Genomic DNA, 20,182 nt, shown 5'->3' on the forward strand with positions numbered 1-20,182 from the left:
CACTATTATTCTATTTAAAACAATGAAAAAACCTTGAATGAGGTTGTCCAAACATTTGATATACAAGTTATTTTGGGTATGGGCGTTGTGTTGTGAGATGTTTTATTTGTTTAAAATATATATTTAGCTGTTTGCTTTGGTATTTTGAAATGGAAGGGCGTTCCATGTAACCGTGGCTCTGTACAATACTATGCATTGCCTTAAATTTGTTTTGGACTTGGGGTTTGTGAAGAGACCCTTGGTGGCAAGTCTGGCAGGGTATCTATGTCTGTCAGAGTTGTGACAGACGTGTTGTCGTATGCATGTGTCAATAACAAAACAGTATATTTTGTTAATGATACTAGTCTCTTGATGAAATATTTTTCTCATTTAGGTGGTGACATTCCTCCACACAATGCTGCAGTCAAGGTGCCTGAACTTCAGGACTGCCTTGGTGGTGTGTCCACTAAACACTATCCTTAACTGGGTCAACGAGTTTGACAAGTGGCAAGTTAACATGGGAGCTGACAAAGTCAAGGTAGTTGTAGATTCGATTTTTTTTCTTTGAAGGTAAATAAATGCAGAGGTTATTCATATACAATGTAGTATCAAAAAATAGCAATGGCGTCATTTTGTAGGCACTAACTCCGCCATGGTTAAGCCTCTGTGGAAATAAATTGTGCTTTTGGATAAACACCGAAAATAAGACTTCAGAGATTTTATACGTTTTGTTCTATGAGATCAGCTAATATCACTTTTTGTGAATTTTGAGCACATAGAAAAAGCACCTAAATGCATCATAATTCATGAAGGCCATGTTGACTGACTGACATCCCATAGAACAAAACGTATAAGATCTCCTAAGCTTGTGTTGACCTCAGACCTTGTTTTCGGTGTTTATCCCAAAACCCTGTTCTTTCCTCGTTAATTGTCGCCATAGGAATGGCTGAATGAACCAGAGGTAACTCATTTCAGGGTTTTTTGACTACAAGCTGGCGAGCTCTATATTCAAAGTATTTAATGTTTCTTTCATTTCCTGTCTCGACCTCTTCATTTCTCTCACCATTTTTCTTTGTCTCTATACACTAACATACACCTCGTAGGTGACAGAGTTGGCAACACTGAAGCGACCTCAGGAGCGTTATATTGCCCTGCAGAAATGGCAGAAGGATGGTGGTGTTATGATCATGGGCTATGAGATGTACCGCAACCTCACACTAGGCCTCAAAGTCACCCACAGACAATTCAAAAAGACCTTTAACAGCACACTGGTCGATCCAGGTACATCCTCTACTAAATCTATGCATGTAGTGTTGAGAGGTATGCACCATTAATTCATTTGTTTATTGTGTTGAAACTCTAATACACTACATTTGTTGTACTCCAGGTCCAGACTTTGTGATCTGCGATGAGGGGCACATTCTTAAGAACGAGGCGTCCAACATCTCCAAAGCTATGAGTGCCATTAAGACCAAACGGAGAGTGGTGCTGACAGGCACCCCACTGCAGAACAACCTCAATGAGTGTAAGGAGCTTCAGTCTATGACAACCTTTCCATTTAAAACTGTACTCTGACCAGTATCCCAACATTTGGCCAAGTTAATTCATATTTCAGTTTTAATATATCTCAAAATTGATTTTAGGAGAACATAATTTGCACGATCATTTCCTTGTTAATGTTCAAGTCTAGTCATATATATTTTGGTTCTTTCAGACCACTGCATGGTGAACTTCATCAAGGAGAACCTTCTAGGCTCAATCAAGGAGTTCCGGAATCGGTTTATCAACCCCATTCAGAATGGCCAGTGCGCAGACTCCACCCCCAGAGATGTCCGCATCATGAAGAATCGTGCCCATGTCCTTCATGCAATGTTGGCAGGATGTGTACAGGTGAGATGGCTCAATTACTAGGAGTGTATGGCACTTTCATTAGTAGTTTATCAGAACCACTGACAATTTTTTGCAAGTATTTGTTTGTTATTCTTTGTCAGTCTCCAGTGGATACACTTAGTGTGTTTTTCTTTTCTCAGAGGAGAGACTACTCAGCCTTGACCAAGTTCCTGCCCCCTAAACATGAGTATGTTATGGCAGTGAGGGTGACCCCCCTCCAGTACAGACTGTATCGCTACTACCTGGACAACTTCACTGGTAAGAACCTCCATCTTTAGCCAGTTAACTCAGAAAGCTCTGTAATGAAATGTGTATGCTATTTAGAGACATTTTGGCTTTAAATGAGAGTATAGGGGGAAAAAAGCTATGCGTGTCTGTAGGAGCACGATCCGTAGTTGAGGGAGCCAGGGGCAAGACTGGAACCAGCCTCTTTAAGGACTTCCAGATACTCAGCCGAATCTGGACGCATCCCTGGTGTCTGCAGCTCAACTATATCAGTAAAGAAAATAAGGTAAAGACTCATCAGATGCAGATTTGACCAAAGATACTATTTTCTCATCACCAGACAGATCCTGAAGCATCAGTCAACCTGTCACCAACTGAGATTCTCTTTGTTTTCAGGGCCATTTTGATGGAAAGCACCAGGGGAAAGCTGAGAGGTGTGTAAGCATGAATATTCAGGCTACCCCTTGTCACAGATCTCTAAAGTATGCTTGCACGGTATCCATATTGTCATACCTTCATACCTAACTTTGCCCATACCGGTATATTCCGTAATACCAGCACGGAACACAAGGGGTGCTATTTTCAAATCCGACTGGGCCTCAGTAATCCGGAGGTTAGCAATGCTAACAAGTAAATGTGAAGTCCCATAGAGAATGCTAACTAAACGCTAATGAGTGCATTGCTAACATTTTATACAGTCTCTGACCTGAACTACTTGTAGGACAGACATCCCTGCTCATAAAGATATACAGGTAACTCAAAAATACTACTTAGTTTGCTGCAAGCACAAAATAAATATTAGACAGCGATGCTCTTGATCCAGGAGGGGATTCTCTGCTGTTAGCAAGTGAAGCTTGATTTTGGAAAAAGCTAACCACTTAGCTATAGCTAGTTAGCTATTTAAATAGCTAAATTAGCAAATCAAATGCATAATAGCAGAGCATTAGAACATTTGACAGTTAACTCATTTGTTATAAGATATCTAGCTGGAAAACATTTAGTTATGAATTCCATACTGTAACTAGATCACATGCTTCACAACAGTAAGTGACTCAAGGCTATGGTCTCTTGACTGGGAACTACTATGTGACTGGTAACTACTGGTAGGCTTGATAATGAAAAATGATGTGATAGGTGAAATGAACACTGTTTCTTTATCTCCTAATGTATTGTGCAAGTTGACTGCAGGTAAAACTTAAACCGTTTCGATGGTATCGACGGTATTGGAAAAAACATCCCGTGGCTATTTCCAAATAGCTCTGTATACGGTATATATGGTATACTGCTAAAGCCTACTCTTAAGCGGTCCACAAAGTTCATGCGTGTCTATGTACGCTTGGGTGGAGTCCGATTTTTATTTAACTTTTTTTTGTTTATTTCACTTATTTCTTTTAGTAATGCACACCTTTTGGTAACATAATACCTCGCCTGTCCATTTGTTTCTAGACTCCCAAAAAGCAAACTTCACAAGAAGGCGATAGCAGAGGTTTTCTTTCTGTCTGCCCGTTTGTGGTAAAGGAAAAGAAGAATCACATTGAAAACATCACCACTGCAAGCTAATTTGAATGAAAACCAACTGCATATTTAAATAATACCTACATGTAATGAAAGTTTAGTTTTAAATTTTAATGAACCTTTATTTAACTAGGTAAGTCAGTTAAGAACAAATTCTTCTGCCTTGTTCAGGGTCAGAATGACAGATTTTTACTTTGCCAGCTCGGGCATTCGATCTAGCAACCTTTCGGCCCAACGCTCTAACCACTAGGCTACCTGCTGTTTTACATTTACTTAGTTTTGTGCCTTCCAGTAGACTACATCTTGCTAGCTACACTACCAATAGTATGTGGGCATCTGCTCATCAAATCGCATTCCAAAATCATGGGCATTAATATGATGCTGGTCCCCCTTTGCTGCTATAACAGCTTCCACTCTTCTGTGAAGGCTTTCCACAAGATGTTGAAACATTGCTGCAGGGACTTGTTTCCATTCAGCCACAAGAGCATTAGTTAGGTCGGGCACTGATGTTGGCCATTAGGTCTGGCTCGCAGTCTCTGTTCCATTTCACCCCAAAGGTGTTCGATGGGGTTGAGGTCCGGGCTCTGTGCAGGCCAGTTCAGTTCTTCCACACCGATCTTGACAAACCAATTCTGTATGGACCTCACTTTGTGCACTGGGGCATTGTCATGCTGAAATAGGAAAGGATCTTCCCCAAACTGTTGCCACAAAGTTGGAGGCACAGAATCGTCTATAATGTCATTGTGTGCTGTAGTGTTAGGATTTTCCTTCACTGGAACGAAGGAGCTAGAACCATGAAAAACAGCCCCAGACTATTATTCCTCCTCCACCAAACTTTACAGTTGGCATTACGCATTCTGTCAGGTAGCGTTCTCCTGGCATCTGTCAAACCCAGATTCATCCGTCGGACTGCCAGATTGTGAAGCGTGATTCATCACTCCAGAGAATGCATTTTCACTGCTCTAGAGTCGATTCGCGGGGACCTTTACACCACTCCAGCTGACGCTTGGCATTGCCTATGGTGATCTTAGGCTTGTGTGTGGCTGCTTGCCCATGGAAACTCATTTCATTAAGCTCCCAATGAACAGTTATTGTGCTGACATTCTTTCAGAGACAGTTTAGAACTCTGCAGTGAGTGTTGCAACCGAGGACAGATGATTTTTATACGCAGTCCAGTTCTGTGCGCTTGTGTGGCCTATACTCTTGCGGTGAGCCGTTATTGCTCCTAGACGTTTCCACTTCACAATAACAGCACTTAGCGCTGCCCCGGTCAAATTTGACTAACTGACTTGTTGGAAAGGTGGCATCCTGAGACGGTGCCACGTTGAAAGTCCCTGAGCTCTTCAGTAAGGCTGTTCTACTGCCTATGTTTGTCTATCGAGATTGTATGGCTGTGTGCTCGATTTTATACACCTGTCATCAACGGGTGTGGCTGTAATAGCCAAATACACTAATTTGAAGGTGTGTTTATATATATATATATATATATTTAAAAATGTATATATATATATTATTCTCTCACATATACACGCGTATCTAGCTAAAAACAGCAAGCAAGCTAGCCTTTTAGCTTCCCACATCTCCATCATGTGAAATAATCTGATTTATAAATAATATGCCCTGACATATACTTGCCAGTGTAATTTATACCAGTTTGATATGATGCTTGAATGTATTCGCTCCCTTATCAGATAAGCATAGAATGTGCCTATTTACTCCATGAGGATAAAATAGCATGGCTACAACTGTTTTCACTCTTTCAAAATGGCCTACAATCACATAGGTATTACTTCTAAACAAAATACATTTTGCAGGTGTTTCTAATAAGGCTACATCGTTTGAACTGTCGCTGACATGATACACTGCTCAAAACAATAAAGGGAACACTAAAATAACACATCCTAGATCTGAATGAATGAAATATTCTTATTAAATACTTTTTTCTTTACATAGTTGAATGTGCTGACAACAAAATCACACACAAATGATCAATGAAAATGAAATGTATCAACCCATGGCGGTCTGGATTTGGAGTCACACAAAATTAAAGTGGAAAACCACACTACAGGCTGATCCAACTTTGATGTAATGTCCTTAAAACAAGTCAAAATGAGGCTCAGTAGTGTGTGTGGCCTCCACGTGCCTGTATGACCTCCCTACAACGCCTGGGCATGCTCCTGATGAGGTGGCGGATGGTCTCATGAGGGATCTCCTCCCAGACCTGGACTAAAGCATCCGCCAACTCCTGGACAGTCTGTGGTGCAACGTGGCGTTGGTGGATGGAGCGAGACATGAGGTCCCAGATGTGCTCAATTGGATTGAGGTCTGGGGAACGGGCGGGCCAGTCCATAGCAACAATGCCTTCCTCTTGCAGGAACTGCTGACACACTCCAGCCACATGAGGTCTAGCATGGTATTGCATTAGGAGAAACCCAGCGCCAACTGCACCAGCATATTGTCTCACAAGGGGTCTGAGGATCTCATCTCGGTACCTAATGGCAGTCAGGCTACCTCTGGCAAGCACATGGAGGGTTGTGCGGCCCCCCAAAGAAATGCCACCCCACACCATGACTGACCCACCGCCAAACCGGTCATGCTGGAGGATGTTGCAGGCAGCAGGACGTTCTCCACTGCGTCTCCAGACTGTCACGTCTGTCACATGTGCTCAGTGTGAACCTGCTTTCATCTGTGAAGAACACAGGGCGCCAGTGGGGAATTTGCCAATCTTGGTGTTCTCTGGCAAATGCCAAACGTCCTGCACGGTGTTGGGCTTGTAAGCACAATCCCCACCTGTGGACGTCGGGCCCTCATACCACCCTCATGGAGTCTGTTTCTGACCGTTTGAGCAGACACATGCACATTTGTGGCCTGCTGGAGGTCATTTTGCAGGGCTCTGGCAGTGCTCCTCCTTGCACAAAGGCGGAAGCATAGGAACTGCGAAGTGCAGAACCACTCCTTTATTGGGGGTGTCTTGCTAATAGCCTATAATTTCCACCTGTTGTCTATTCCATTTGCACAACAGCATGCGAAATGTATTGTCAATCAGTGTTGCTTCCTAAGTGGACAGTTTGATTTCACAGAAGTGTGATTGACTTGGAGTTACATTGTGTTGTTTAAGTGTTCCCTTTATTTTTTTGAGCAGTGTATATTTGTTGCAAAATATACTGCTTATTTATTTTTGATGCATAGCCTATAGATCAACTCAGGAACTAAGCAAGTTGTTTCAGCCTCATCTACACGACACTGCCACCATCTCAACGTAAGGAATAATACATTGCGTTTCAAAATTTGCGTTGCACAAATGTGCGTAGCAAGCAACATAGGTGCCAGGACTTCATACTGCAAGGAGCTGTTCATTTTGTGACAAAAAACAGCATTCACGTACAGCGTTGCTTAGCGTTTGCGTTAACTGCGTAATGTCTGCCGAGCTCTTTAATTACTACGACAGTGTGATGCTTGAAGTGGGTTATATATCACCATCAAAAGGTAATCTCATGCAAATAATAGATTGTTGCCCTTCATCCTTTCCTTTGTCTCACTCAGTAAAGAGAAGGAGAACAAGGGAAAATTGCGTAATGCTGATGAAAAAAGCAATGATGTGGAAGTGATCATGGTTTGGAACAGTTCATCAAAGGGTGTCAATGTGGAAGGAGACCAGCGAGCAGGGCCACTGGTTCCAGTGGTAGATGGTAGGAGTCTCTTAAATTAAGGAAATTACTTTACCATCTATTTTACATTAGCTTCTTGTGTTACAATTGAACATTTTAAATGATTTACAATTAAGTCATTAATATAAGGTGAACATATTCATGTGAGGTCAGTGGTGATATTGTATGCTCTGTGTTCAGCGGTGAGAGCATCCACCAGTTTCAGGCCTGACAGTCCGGCTGCAGACTGGTACAAGTCGATGCTGAGTGATTCTGACGCCACCATCCTGGGACACTCAGGGAAGATGGTGCTGCTGTTTGAGATTCTCCGAATGGCAGAGGAACTGGACGACAAACTGTAAGTGTGCTTGAGAAATGCATTCAGGCACCGGGGGGCGGGTATTTACAAAAATAAGTATCGAGTTAGCCAGAGGCTTATAGAGCAGATTTGTTGAATCAACCTTCATCAATTTTTGTTTGTATATTCACAGGTTGGTGTTTAGTCAATCCTTGATCTCATTAGATATGATTGAAGATTTCTTGGATCTCGCTAACAAAGCCAAAGACAACGGACAATCATCCCTATACAAAGGTACGGTTTCCATTGGCTGTTCACATATTCAAACATATGTTATAGTGATACAAAACAATTGTTTTCTTCAGAGAGTCTATAATTGTGTCATTTGTTTCCTTTTCCAAACTGTAGGTGATGGCAGCTGGATCAGAAACATTGACTATTACCGTATTGATGGGTCCACTAGTGCCACATCCAGGAAGAAATGGGCTGAAGCGTTCAATGATGCCACCAATGAGCGGTACGTCTCAGACTGCTGTACTATTCTACATCTCAAATTTCACTGTGCCAAACCTCAACACAGTATGTAGCATAACACTAGTATTGTATTATTATTCATGACAAAGCATCAGTAATTGTAGACATTGTGAGTTCTTTAGATGGTCTGTTTAAGATTATACTCACACTCACTCCTTTGATTTCATTTCTTACCAATTTACTTTCAGAGGTCGTCTGTTTCTCATCTCAACAAGAGCTGGGTCCCTTGGGATCAACCTGGTAGCAGCTAACAGGGTCATAATTTTTGACGCTTCGTGGAACCCCTCCTATGACATCCAGAGCATCTTCAGGGTGTACCGTTTTGGCCAGCTGAAGGCTGTGTTTGTCTACCGCTTCTTGGCACAGGTAATGACATCTCATATGCACCCCATCTTCTGTAATATGATTGTGGGACAAATTTGGTGTTTTTTACATAGTCACATCCAAAATTGTTGATAAGATTCGCAATAAATAAATGTAAACGAATACAAATACGAGCTATATTGTATGCAAAAAAAAATAAAAAATGTCTGAGATTCTGTTAATAAAAAAATCAAATAAAAGGTACATTATTGGCACCCCTAATGATTCTTATAAATATAATCAAACAATGTGATATCTGCATTAACATTCTACTATTTAAAGTTAAAGGCCAGGCACCACGCCCTAATAGGGGATTTTTTTCTCTCAATCATATCAGTCAACTTTTACCAGTTCAATGTAGATACGCATAATAGTTTAAAAAGTTATATGCAAATTAGGTGATATTTCATTAAATATGCACATTTTGCATATCCCACAAAAAAAAATTGGTTCACTGGATTAAGTCAGCATTACTATTTAGGTAAAATGGTCCTGAAACTTTCATACACGTGAAGGGGAACCAATTGTATCGATTCAAGTTATTTAAAAAACATTTTTAAATGAAAATCACCACTTTTTGAGTTACGAGGTTTGCATCCGACATTGACTATTTGCATATCCCACAAATCAATTTTTCAGGACACTGGATTAAGTCTGCGTAAATATTTTTGTTTAATTTTGTTAGGACACTCTAGTACGTAAAATGCATTTTTGGCAAATTTTTCAAAACAAAATGTTACTTGACAACATATCAACAATAACCTCTGGGAAAGTCTCGAATATATCCAAGGATAACCACACAATCTGGTGGATGTTGATTCTTCTGACACTGAGGAAAATTAGTTGGCATGTGGGAAGAGTCTGACTTTCGGTAAATGGCAGTTAAAGACAAGTACACTGAATTTAGACGACCAAACATCCATTTTGACCCAATCACCATCTCTTCAAAGTAAGTTACTACATATAGTCCAGTTTGTTACATTCTCTAAAATAAAATGTACATGTTCATGAAGATTTTGACATTTTTATGTTCACTTTCTGAATATATGTATACCACCAAATATAAAAATTGATAGGTACTGTAGATGTAAAAATGTCATATCAGTCTGTGGTGCCTTGCGTCAAAGAACTGTATTGTGGCCTTTCATGGCTTCCTGTTTCACTGGGTATAAAAATGTGGTAACATGCATGTTAGGTTCTGAACAAACAGAGTAAAAACTCAAACTGACGACTAGATAAAGCTCAAACCAAGTTTATTCACCCACTGGTTCATGCAGCTGCAAGCATGATTACACAAGCACATTTATTTATAACTTCCTCCTTGGCGGGGGTCAACTTCTACACTTCTAGACAGCCAATACATATCTGTTAGGCAGGAACTTAATTGGTTCCTCTCACTTGTGTAGTCATGGACCTGTCTTATGCTAGAACCTTTTGGGGGTTGACGTGTACAGTGCATTCGAAAAGTATTCAGACCCCTTGACTTTTTCCAAATTTTGTTACGTTAGTCTCAAATGTTAATGAAATTTCACATAAGTATTCAGACCCTTTACTCAGTACTTTGTTGAAGTACCTTTGGCAGCGATTACATCCTCGAGTCTTATTGGGTATGACGCTACAAGCTTGGCACACCAGTATTTGGGGAGTTTCTCCCACTCAACTGCAATCCTCTCAAGCTCTGTCGGGTTAGATGGGGAGCGTCGCTGCGCAAGCTATTTTCAGGTCTCTACAGAGAATTTTGATCAGGTTCATGACCCGGCTCTGGCTGGGTCACTAAGGACATTCAGAAAAGAGATGCGGAGAGATCACTTTGAAGTTTAAAACCACTGGTACAGTGGTAAACTTTCCTGGTAGAGGACCCAAGTGTATCTTGTTCCCCACGCACAGTGAGGAAGATGGTTCCGGAGGCACAGAAAAGTCCAAGGGCCACAGTTGGAGAGCTGAGAACTTGGTTGCATCTTGGGCTCACCATGTCTCCAAATCTACAATGACATGCCACCTCCATGTCAATAGGCAATTTGGAAGTGTTGTCATAAAAAAGCCCTTTATTGAGGGCAACCAACAAATGTGAACGCTCAGTTAGCTGAACGGCCTTGTTGTATTGGAACCATGTGCTATGGTCAGATGAGATATTACAGCTCATACATACTGTAAAACATGGTGGTGGATCTTATGGGGCTGTTTTATTCCCACTGGTCCTGAGGCACTTGTTGTGGCGCCCGTATGCTTCCCAGACGGAACAGCTAGTGCATATATTATGACATTTTGTGACGTTTTTGTTAGTTTTGGACTTCGGCAAGTGTTCTTTCGGCTGTTCGAGTACACCATTGTTTTTCTCTAGGTAGCTGAAGTCTACACCCCCTCGTCGGCGTTGATCAACAGTAGGTATTCCTTAATGAAGTGCCTTTTGTCATTTTTCCACTTGAGAAATATTGCACCAAACATCCTAATCGGATGCAAAATTGTGCGGCTAAAATCTCGTGCTCAAACATCAAAATTAATGACAGATTTCTTGAGAGATTAATTCTGATTGATTTGTGGAAATGTATACCTGCTACGGCATCTCAAGATGGACAAACAGTACTATTGCCTGCTGCTTTTTTCTTGTTTTTCATGCAAAGGTTTTTTAAGGGAATATGTGACCACGCTTGTTTGGTTCGGCTAGCTGAGGTTGGCTGGCTCAGGTTGGCTAGGCGCCAGCCAAATTGATGCATGCTGATGCCTTTAAGGTCCATGGATGGCATCATAAAATGAACTCTACCAAGTATCAGGACATTTTAGCCAAAAACCTGGTTGCCTCTGCCAGGAGGTTGACACTGGGCCGGAAGTGGATCATCCAGCAAGACGATGACCCTAAGCACACACATAAATCTACAAAGTAATGGTTAATTGACCACAAAATCCACATTTTGCATTGGCCATCTCAAACCTGTGGTTCGAGTTGAAGAGGACAGACCGAAGGTTATCAATAATCTGGAAGGATTCTGTATGGAATGGTCTAAGATCCCTCCCAATGTGTTCTTCAATCTCATAAAACTTTATAGAAACAGGTTAAGTGCTGTTATCCTCACAATGGGAGGGTGCACAAAGTATTGAAAATAGGGGTGGCAATCATTTTGACACTTTGGCAGGTAAAGAAATGGTTTTCTCAGAAATATATATATATTACTATTTTTTATTTTATTTTAATCTCATCTTTATCAAGGGTGACCATTTTGGATGTGACTGTAATTCTGTAATCACTGATATTAAATTGCTGATTCTTTCCAGGGCACCATGGAGGAGAAGATCTATGACCGGCAGGTGGCCAAGCAATCTCTATCGTTCCGGGTGGTGGACCAGCAGCAGATACAGAGACACTTCACTCTGTTTGAACTGACAGAGCTTTACATGTTTGAGCCAGACCTGCTGGATGACCCCAACTCTGAGAAGAAGAGCAAGCGGATCACACCCCTGCTGCCCAAGGTGACCAAAGCTACAAATTAAACACACAAGACCATTAAATTCTCAATTGACCCTTTGCTAATCCCCACCTACCTTGGTGTATGATCACCACTTTATTTTAAGAATGTGAAATGTCAGAATAATAGTAGAGAATGATTTATTTCAGCTTTTATTTCTTTTATCACATTCCCAGTGGGTCAGAAGTTTACATACACTCAATTAGTATTTGGTAGCATTGCCTTTAAATTGTTTAACTTTTTAATTTAATTTAATTTGACCTTTTATTTAACCAGGCAAGTCAGTTAAGAACACATTCTTATTTTCATTGACGGCCTGGGAACAGTGGGTTTAACTGCCTGTTCAGGGGCAGAAGGACAGATTTGTACCTTGTCAGCTCGGGGGTTTGAACTCTCAACCTTCCGGTTACTAGTCCAACGCTCTAACCACTAGGCTACGCTGCCACCCCAACTTGAGGTCAAACGTTTCGGGTAGCCGTCCACAAGCTTCCCACAATAAGTTGGGTGAATTTTGGCCCATTCCTCCTGACAGAGCTGGTGTAACTGAGTCAGGTTTGAAGGCCTCCTTGCTCGCATATGCTTTTTCAGTTCTGCCCACAAATTTTCTATAGGATTGAGGTCAGGGCTTTGTGATGGCCACTCCAATACTTTGACTTTGTTGTCCTTACGCCATTTGTGATCAAGCTTTAACTTCCTGACTGATGTGTTGATGTTGCTTCAATATATCCACATAATTTTCCTGCCTCGTGATTTTTTATGGTGGTTTTGGAGCAGTGGCTTCTTCCTTGCTGAGCGGCCTTTCAGGTTATGTTGATATAGGACTCGTTTTACTGTGGATATAAGATACCTTTGTACCCATTTCCACCAGCATCTTCTCAAGGTCCTTTGCTGTTGTTCTGGGATTGATTTGCACTTTTTGCACCAAAATACGTTCATCTCTAGGAGACAGAAGGCCTCTCCTTCCTGAGCGGTGTGATGGCTGCGTGGCCCCATGGTGTTTATACTTGGGTACTATTGTTTGTACAGATGAACGTGGTACTTTTCTTTTGATTTTCCCATGATGTCAAGCAGAGGCACTGAGTTTGAAGGTAGGCCTTGAAATACATCCACAGGTACACCTCCAATTGACTCAAATGATGTCAATTAGCCTATCAGAAGCTTCTAAAGCCATGACATAATTTTCTGGAATGTTCCAAGCTGTTTAAAGGCACAGTCAACTTAGTGTATGTAAACTTCTGACCCACTGGAATTGTGTTACAGTGAAATAATCTGCCTGTAGATGTCCTAACCGACTTGCCAAACTATAGTTTGTTAACCAGAAATGTGTGGAGTGGTTGAAAAACGAGTTTTATTGACCCCAACCGAAGTATGTAAACTTCATCTGTATATACACTTTTGGAGCTAACTAGTGCTCTCAAATCGTATCCTGATGTCAATAGCAATGTTATGAATACCACTCATAACTTAGCTTGCTAACAAGGTGTATTAATTGGCTAGCTAGTGTTAGAAACATTTGGTAGTCAATGAGACTGAGAGCTAGCTAACCTGCTGAGCTATCAAACAATGTAACACAAGTATAATTTTGGATTTGAAAAATACTCCAAAAGGCTCTGCATCTCAGAAATCACAGTAGCAAGTACTCCTGGTAAATTGTTCAATTATTTAGCCATAAAAAGTAAATAAATAACTGTTTTTGCCATAGCCCTCATTGGCTTTCATACGATTTAAATGTAAGCTTGTCTGAGGTGTTGGACACGACGACAGTTTCTGTCCATTTGGAGCGCTGTGATTGGTTGACCAAAATTCTAGGGCTTGGCGAAGGGTGAATTAGTATTTTTATCAACAGTTTAGTAGGGATTGACATTGTGTGTCTGTTTCCCAGGACATCGTCCTGGCAGAGCTGCTGCAGATCTGTAAGGAGCAGATTGTCCGATACCATGAACACGAGTCCCTGCTGGACCACAAAGAGGAGGAGGAGCTCAGTGAGGCCGACCGCAAAGCTGCCTGGGCTGAGTACGAGGCAGAGGTAAAGAGGAACTCTACACATTCTCTGACAAAACAGCTAAATATGTTTTCATAGACCGTGGTGAGCAGCCTCTAATCCCACTCTGTCCTGCTCTCGCCTATGAACACTGAGAAATTATGGTTTTGAATCAATTCAACATCCTTACTTGAATTCTAGTCTATCAAGAAGTATATATGCACGGTGTGTAAAAACAGGTATATGTTTATCTCTCTACGAAGGGTGCATTCTTCTTGAATAAGGCAGCACTCAGCAGCACCAACGTTCCCAGCCCCTCCACCTCTCGTATGGCCAACAGTCTGTCATCCCTGTACAAGAAGACCAATGAGCAGCTGAAGGTATTAGCCAAGTCTCTCCACCAGACCTGTGTGGAAATGAGTTGCTTTTCTCTAAAGTTTGTTTGAGATTATCTCTCAATAGATAGATGCCTCTCACATCAACATTTGAATGCGTCTCTCTCCTGAATGACAGAACATGATTAATGCCAGCCGTGACAAGGTCAGCGAGGCCATCAAGTCCCTGCATTCCTTAAAAAACCTCTCCATGGATGACTATGTGTTGCGCTTGGTTAGTCCCTCGTATTATATTACGTTAATATGATAATTGTCTCCCTGAAGTAATGTGTGGAAAAAATGTCATGTGCATTACGATGACATGTGACTTGTTTTTACAGTGGCACGATAACCCAAGTCTAGATGAGAAGCAGGTGAAAGTCCTGGCCCAGACCTGGAAAACCAGCAATGACAAGGAGCGGGAGCGAAGACTAGCCTTATATCATGACCTTCTCTCAAAACAACAATCAGTAAGCTTCAAATGTCAACAACAACATTGTTCTAATTTTCTTTCTGCTTTGATATTCCTTTGTAACTACTTAACCCTGCATCTTTCCCTTACTCTCCTCGACAGCTTACAATATGCATCCAGACCATTTTGACCAGTAGAAAAACTGAAGTGACACAGACTGCCACGGTCACCAATCAGACACCAGCCTTGACAGACTCCATTAAGAAACCCATGCAGTGAGGCAGGAGAGACGTCTCTAGCCTCAGTCCCATTCCACTAGAGGACACTCTAGTCTAACCACAGTAACTATAGAGGTACTTAATCCCCCCCAAAGGGGTGATAGATGAAACATTTCCATTAAGGATTTCCTTTATTTTACATTGAAAATGAATGTATGTGGCGGCAGGTAGCCTAGTGGTTAAAGCATTGGGCCAATAACTGAAAGGTTGCTGGTTCGAATCCCTGTCATTAATGGCTGATCCCTAGCTGTGAAGCCACATTCCGAGGGTGTCTTATGAGGAGTAGGAGATGCAAAAAATTCACTATGTACATGTGTGAAATAGGACAAATGTAAGTACCCACCCTATTATTATTAAACTCTTACCCTACAAAGTCCAGAGCCTGCCGGTTTTCTGTTCTACCTAATAATAAATTGAATGCACCTGGTGCGCCAGGTTCTAAATCAGTCCCTGATTAGAGGAAACAATAAAACAAGCAGTGGAACTGGCTTTGAGGTCCAGAGTTGAGTTTGAGGATTCTATAGTAAAATATATTATGTTAAAGGGGCAGTGCAGTGAAACATTTGATTTTCCAGTTATGTGTTTCCACACTGGGGTTGGAATAACACTCTGAAATTGTGAAAATTATGATAAACTAAAAGGGCATTAAGAGCTTTTTGAAAGAAAATGCCTGGAATTTCAGTCTATTCAGGTGGGATTGAGTTTTTTGGTCCATATCATGACATCACAATCTGATCTGATTATTCTGCCAACAACCAATCATCTTTGCATATGTATCCTCCTACTTTAGAAGGGTAAGTGGGGTAGGCTCCAGAGTGTAGACGATCCTATCTGTCAATAAGGGCTGTGTATGTAAATCTATTTATATTTGTATCAACACACCCACATGATCAGACTGAACATTTCAATGGCAAAATGAGGCTCAGGGAAATAAATTATACAAAATATATTTTTGAGTTATTTTCATGATAAACACAGTGATGATTTATTAAATTTAAAGACTGCATGGGGGGCTTTAAATAAATATTCTGCCTTGGAAAAGGTTTTCCTATGTGATTAATGGTGTAATTGTCTTTCTCTGATCCTATAATAAAAATCTGTTCATTCGTTTTGTTAAATGTGTGGTGTTTGTTCTGGTGATTTGTTTTGCCTTGGTTATTACTTTATTTTATGGTTACAGTCAGAAGTTAAGGTTTAATCAAACGGAATAAAAACAAATGCATGTGCCAGTGCCACAATGGAGCAATTTGGCAGTTTACAACAACTAAAACTGAATTGCAGTGCATCTTACATAAGAACATTTAAAAGATAAACTCAATAAAAAGTACCCCATCTAGTGTCTGTTTAAAATCCTAAATAAGGATGGTTTTGATTTTTAACATTCAGTACATCTGATCCCCAGTAGTTGCTCGTCCTGTGTTTTCCTTACTCCTGGTTGCTTATCCCTTGTAGGTGGCAGTCAGCTGGAGAATTATTTTGAACCCTGCAGCTTGAGAGAACATTTCAGACAAAGCTCATCTGTAGGGTTTGGCAGGCCACTGAGTATGTTGAATAGTCAGAATTTAGGATGAACTTGAGGGCCCTCTGGACTCAAGGTCTGGCAGCACACACACACACACACTTACATGCACCAACTTATTAATGGACTGATGAATTGTTTTTCTTCTCGCTTTGTTTGCTCTTTCTACATGTTTATCTCTAAGCTACCCAGGAAAGGGCTAAAAATAGCCCATATTAATATGTTGCCTTAGAAATAAGGTTAATAAAATCAATAACTTGCTAACATCAGACATATATTAGCCATTTCTGAGACTCAGGTATATAATTACTTTGATACAGCAGTAGCAATACGAAGATGTATAACATGTTTTTGGCCAGGAAGGCCTGATTCACGCAGTCTTCTTTGAACTGTTGATGTGTCTGTTACTTAAACTCTGTAAAGCATTTATTTGGGCTTCTGAGGTGCAGTTACCTCTAATGAACGTATCCTCTGCAGCAGAGGTAACTGGGTCTTCCTTTCCTTTGACGGTCCTCATGAGAGCCAGGTTCATCATAGCGCTTGATGGTTTTTAAGGTTTTTCTGGATTGACTGACCTTCATGTCGTAAGGTAATGATGTACTGTTCCGCTTTGCTTATTTGAGCTGTTTTTGCCATAATATGGAATTGGTCTTTTAGCAAATAAGGCTATCTTCTGTATACCACCCCTACCTTGTCACAACACAAACGCATTAAGAAGGATGAAGCAAAGGGTGACTAATTTTAAGAATTTAAAATCTAAAATATATTTTGATTTGTTTAACACTCTTTTGGTTACTACATGATTCCATGTGTTATTTAATAGTTTTGAAGTCTTCACTATTATTCGACAATGTAGAAAATATTATAAAGATTAACCCTTGAATGAATATGTGTGTCCAAACTTTAGACATTTACTGTAGACGAATCAGACGAGTCCCAAGACCCTTGTGGGGGTTGTAGCAAAAACGGAGAACACCATCGTGTTCATGAGCGTCTCCTCTTTCCATAGAGAGGTCATAATCGTTTTTTAGGCCAAACCGCTTAGACGATACAGACAGTCTTATGGTATGATAAACACCACTCTAGCTCTGTCACCTTTCACCGCAGATGCAGAAGTGCGACATCGGCGGATGTGGTGGTTTGAGACGTGTCCAGTGCAAAAACATCTAGCTTAAACTGACAGATATTTATGGAGCTATTTTATTATGCTAATTCTATTTTTACAGGGGGGGGGCGGCATCGACTCTGGAAATTCCAAATGGTTTGCATAGTCAACTTACACACAGCACTGACACACACACTTAACCCACCAGACATGCCCCCAGGGGTCTTTTCAGAGTCCCCGGGTCCAGAACAAATTCCAAGAAACTTAGAGTATTTTACAGAGCCATGAGTGCATGGAACTCCCATCTCATACAGCGCGAGTGAACAGCAAACCTGGTTTCAAAAAACAAATAAAGCAACACCTCACGGCACCACGCCTCTCCCCCATGGGACCTACTTGATGTATGTACTGACATGTATGTGTAACTGATAGATGCGCACACACACGCACGCTACATGTTTTTAAATGTATGTAAAGTATTTTGTCTGTAGTGTATTTTTCATTATATATCGGACCCCAGTCAGAATAGCTGTTGCCATTGGCGTCGTCTAATGGGGATCCAAATAAATCAAATCACTGGGTAAAAACTGGTTGAATCAACCCACTGTGCATACACTGGTTAAATCAATGTTTCCACATCCTTTCAGCAAAATTACATTGAAGCAACGTGGAATAGACATGGAATTGACGTATGTGCCCAGTTGGAACGTCATTTGAACCCAAACAATCAATGTGATGACGTTAAATCAACCTGGGAAACTAATTGGATTTGCAAAAAGTCATCAACTTAAATGACCTTTGTTGTTGTTGAATTCACGTTGTTACCCTACCACTGGTTGGCTATTGAATGAGCGACGGAAAAATGGTAGCCTAATATTTGTTGCGTAGCAGGAATAAATCAGTCATGTCAGAAGACTGGCCACTTAAGTTTTAGAGTATTTTTTTGTCCCTCACGCACCTTGGATAAATGAGGCCCCAGGACATTTTAGCCAAAAACCTGGTAGCCTCTGCCAGGAGGATGAAACTTGGCCAAAAATAGATATTCCAGCAAGACAATAACCCCAAGCACACATCAAAATCCACAAAGAAATGGTGAATTGACCACAAAATCAACATTTTCCAATGGCCACCTCAGTTTCCGGAGGGCAGTCCATAAGCACAGACAAAGGATATCAAGGATCTGGAAAGATTCTGTACGGAGGAATGGTCTAAGATCCCTCCCAATGTGTTCTCCAACCTCATAAAACATTTTAGAAAAATGCTCTGTGTCATTATCCTCGCAGGGGGGAGGGTGCTTGAGTAGGGGATCAAATCATTTAGAACAACTTTTAAAAAATGTTTTTATTTTTATTACTTGTTAAACTAAATCTCTTTCTCTGAGCAATTGTATAAGTACTTTTATTTGTTGTTACATACAATATACAGTTGAAGTCAGAAGTTCACATACACTTAGGTTGGAGTCAATAAAAGTTGTTTTTCAACCACTCCACAAATTTCTTGTTAACAAACTATAGTTTTGGCAAGTCGGTTAGGACATCTACTTTGTGCATGACACAAGTAATGTTTCCAACAAATGTTTACAGACAGATTATTTCACTTATAATTCACTGTATCACAATTCCAGTGGGTCAGAAGTTTACATAAACTAATTTGACTGTGCCTTTAAACAGCTTGGAACATTCCAGAAAATTATGTCATGGCTTTAGAAGCTTCTGATAGGCTAATTGACATAATTTGAGTCAATTTGGTGGTGTACCTGTGGATGTATTTCAAGACATACCTTCAAACTCAGTGCCTCTTTGCTTGACATCATGGGAAAATTATAAGAAATCAGTCAAGACCTCAGAAAAAAACTGTAGACCTCCACAAGTCTGGTTCATCCTTGGGAGTAATTTCCAAACGCCTGAAGGTACCACGTTCATCTGTACAAACAATAGTATGCAAGTATAAACACTATGGGACCACGCAGCTGTCACACCACTCAGGAAGGAGATGTTTTTTTATTTTTTATTTCACCTTTATTTAACCAGGTAGGATAGTTGAGAACAAGTTCTCATTTTCAACTGCGACCTGTCCAAGTATGGGGATGAGGTAGGTAAATTGGGTGGGCTATTTACCGATAGACTATGTACAGCTGCAGCAATCGGTTAGCTGCTCAGATAGCAGATGTTTGAAGTTGGTGAGGGAGATGAGTCTCCAACTTAAGCGGTTTTTGCAATTCGTTCCAGTCACAGGCAGCAGAGAACTGGAACGAAAGGCGGCCAAATGAGGTGTTGGCTTTAGGGATGAACAGTGAGATACACCTTCTGGAGCGTGTGCTACGGGTGGGTGTTGCCATCGTGACCAGTGAACTGAGATAAGGCGGAGCTTTACCTAGCATGGACTTGTAGATGACTTGGAGCCAGTGGGTCTGGCGATGAGTATGTAGCGAGGGCCAGCCGACTAGAGCATACAGGTCGCAGTGGTGGGTGGTATAAGGTGCTTTAGTAACAAAACGGATGGCACTGTGATAAACTGCATCTAGTTTGCTGAGTAGAGTATTGGAAGCTATTTTGTAGATGACATCGCCGAAGTCGAGGATCGGTAGGATAGTCAGTTTTA

The 20,182-nt window shown here is 41.0% G+C and overlaps 1 protein-coding gene across 1 annotated transcript in view; it reads left to right on the forward strand.

Annotated features, from left to right (window-relative positions):
* The window catches only part of LOC124009107 (transcriptional regulator ATRX-like), a 47,586-nt gene extending 31,521 nt beyond the window's left edge, over positions 1–16,065 (forward strand). Inside the window, exons 18-35 of the mRNA XM_046320606.1 lie at positions 374–517; positions 1,083–1,260; positions 1,367–1,504; positions 1,694–1,869; positions 2,010–2,127; positions 2,250–2,380; positions 2,491–2,528; positions 7,153–7,298; positions 7,458–7,614; positions 7,748–7,848; positions 7,963–8,071; positions 8,277–8,454; positions 11,722–11,916; positions 13,795–13,938; positions 14,157–14,273; positions 14,407–14,502; positions 14,609–14,737; positions 14,842–16,065. Of these exons, the coding sequence (XP_046176562.1) occupies positions 374–517; positions 1,083–1,260; positions 1,367–1,504; positions 1,694–1,869; positions 2,010–2,127; positions 2,250–2,380; positions 2,491–2,528; positions 7,153–7,298; positions 7,458–7,614; positions 7,748–7,848; positions 7,963–8,071; positions 8,277–8,454; positions 11,722–11,916; positions 13,795–13,938; positions 14,157–14,273; positions 14,407–14,502; positions 14,609–14,737; positions 14,842–14,958 (2,412 nt within the window). The 3' untranslated portion in view covers positions 14,959–16,065. The remainder of the gene's footprint in view (positions 1–373; positions 518–1,082; positions 1,261–1,366; positions 1,505–1,693; positions 1,870–2,009; positions 2,128–2,249; positions 2,381–2,490; positions 2,529–7,152; positions 7,299–7,457; positions 7,615–7,747; positions 7,849–7,962; positions 8,072–8,276; positions 8,455–11,721; positions 11,917–13,794; positions 13,939–14,156; positions 14,274–14,406; positions 14,503–14,608; positions 14,738–14,841) is intronic.
* The last annotated feature ends 4,117 nt before the right edge of the window (positions 16,066–20,182 follow it).

Source organism: Oncorhynchus gorbuscha, linkage group LG02, assembly GCF_021184085.1.
Source record: "Oncorhynchus gorbuscha isolate QuinsamMale2020 ecotype Even-year linkage group LG02, OgorEven_v1.0, whole genome shotgun sequence".
In the NCBI taxonomy this organism is placed as follows: Eukaryota; Metazoa; Chordata; class Actinopteri; order Salmoniformes; family Salmonidae; genus Oncorhynchus; species Oncorhynchus gorbuscha.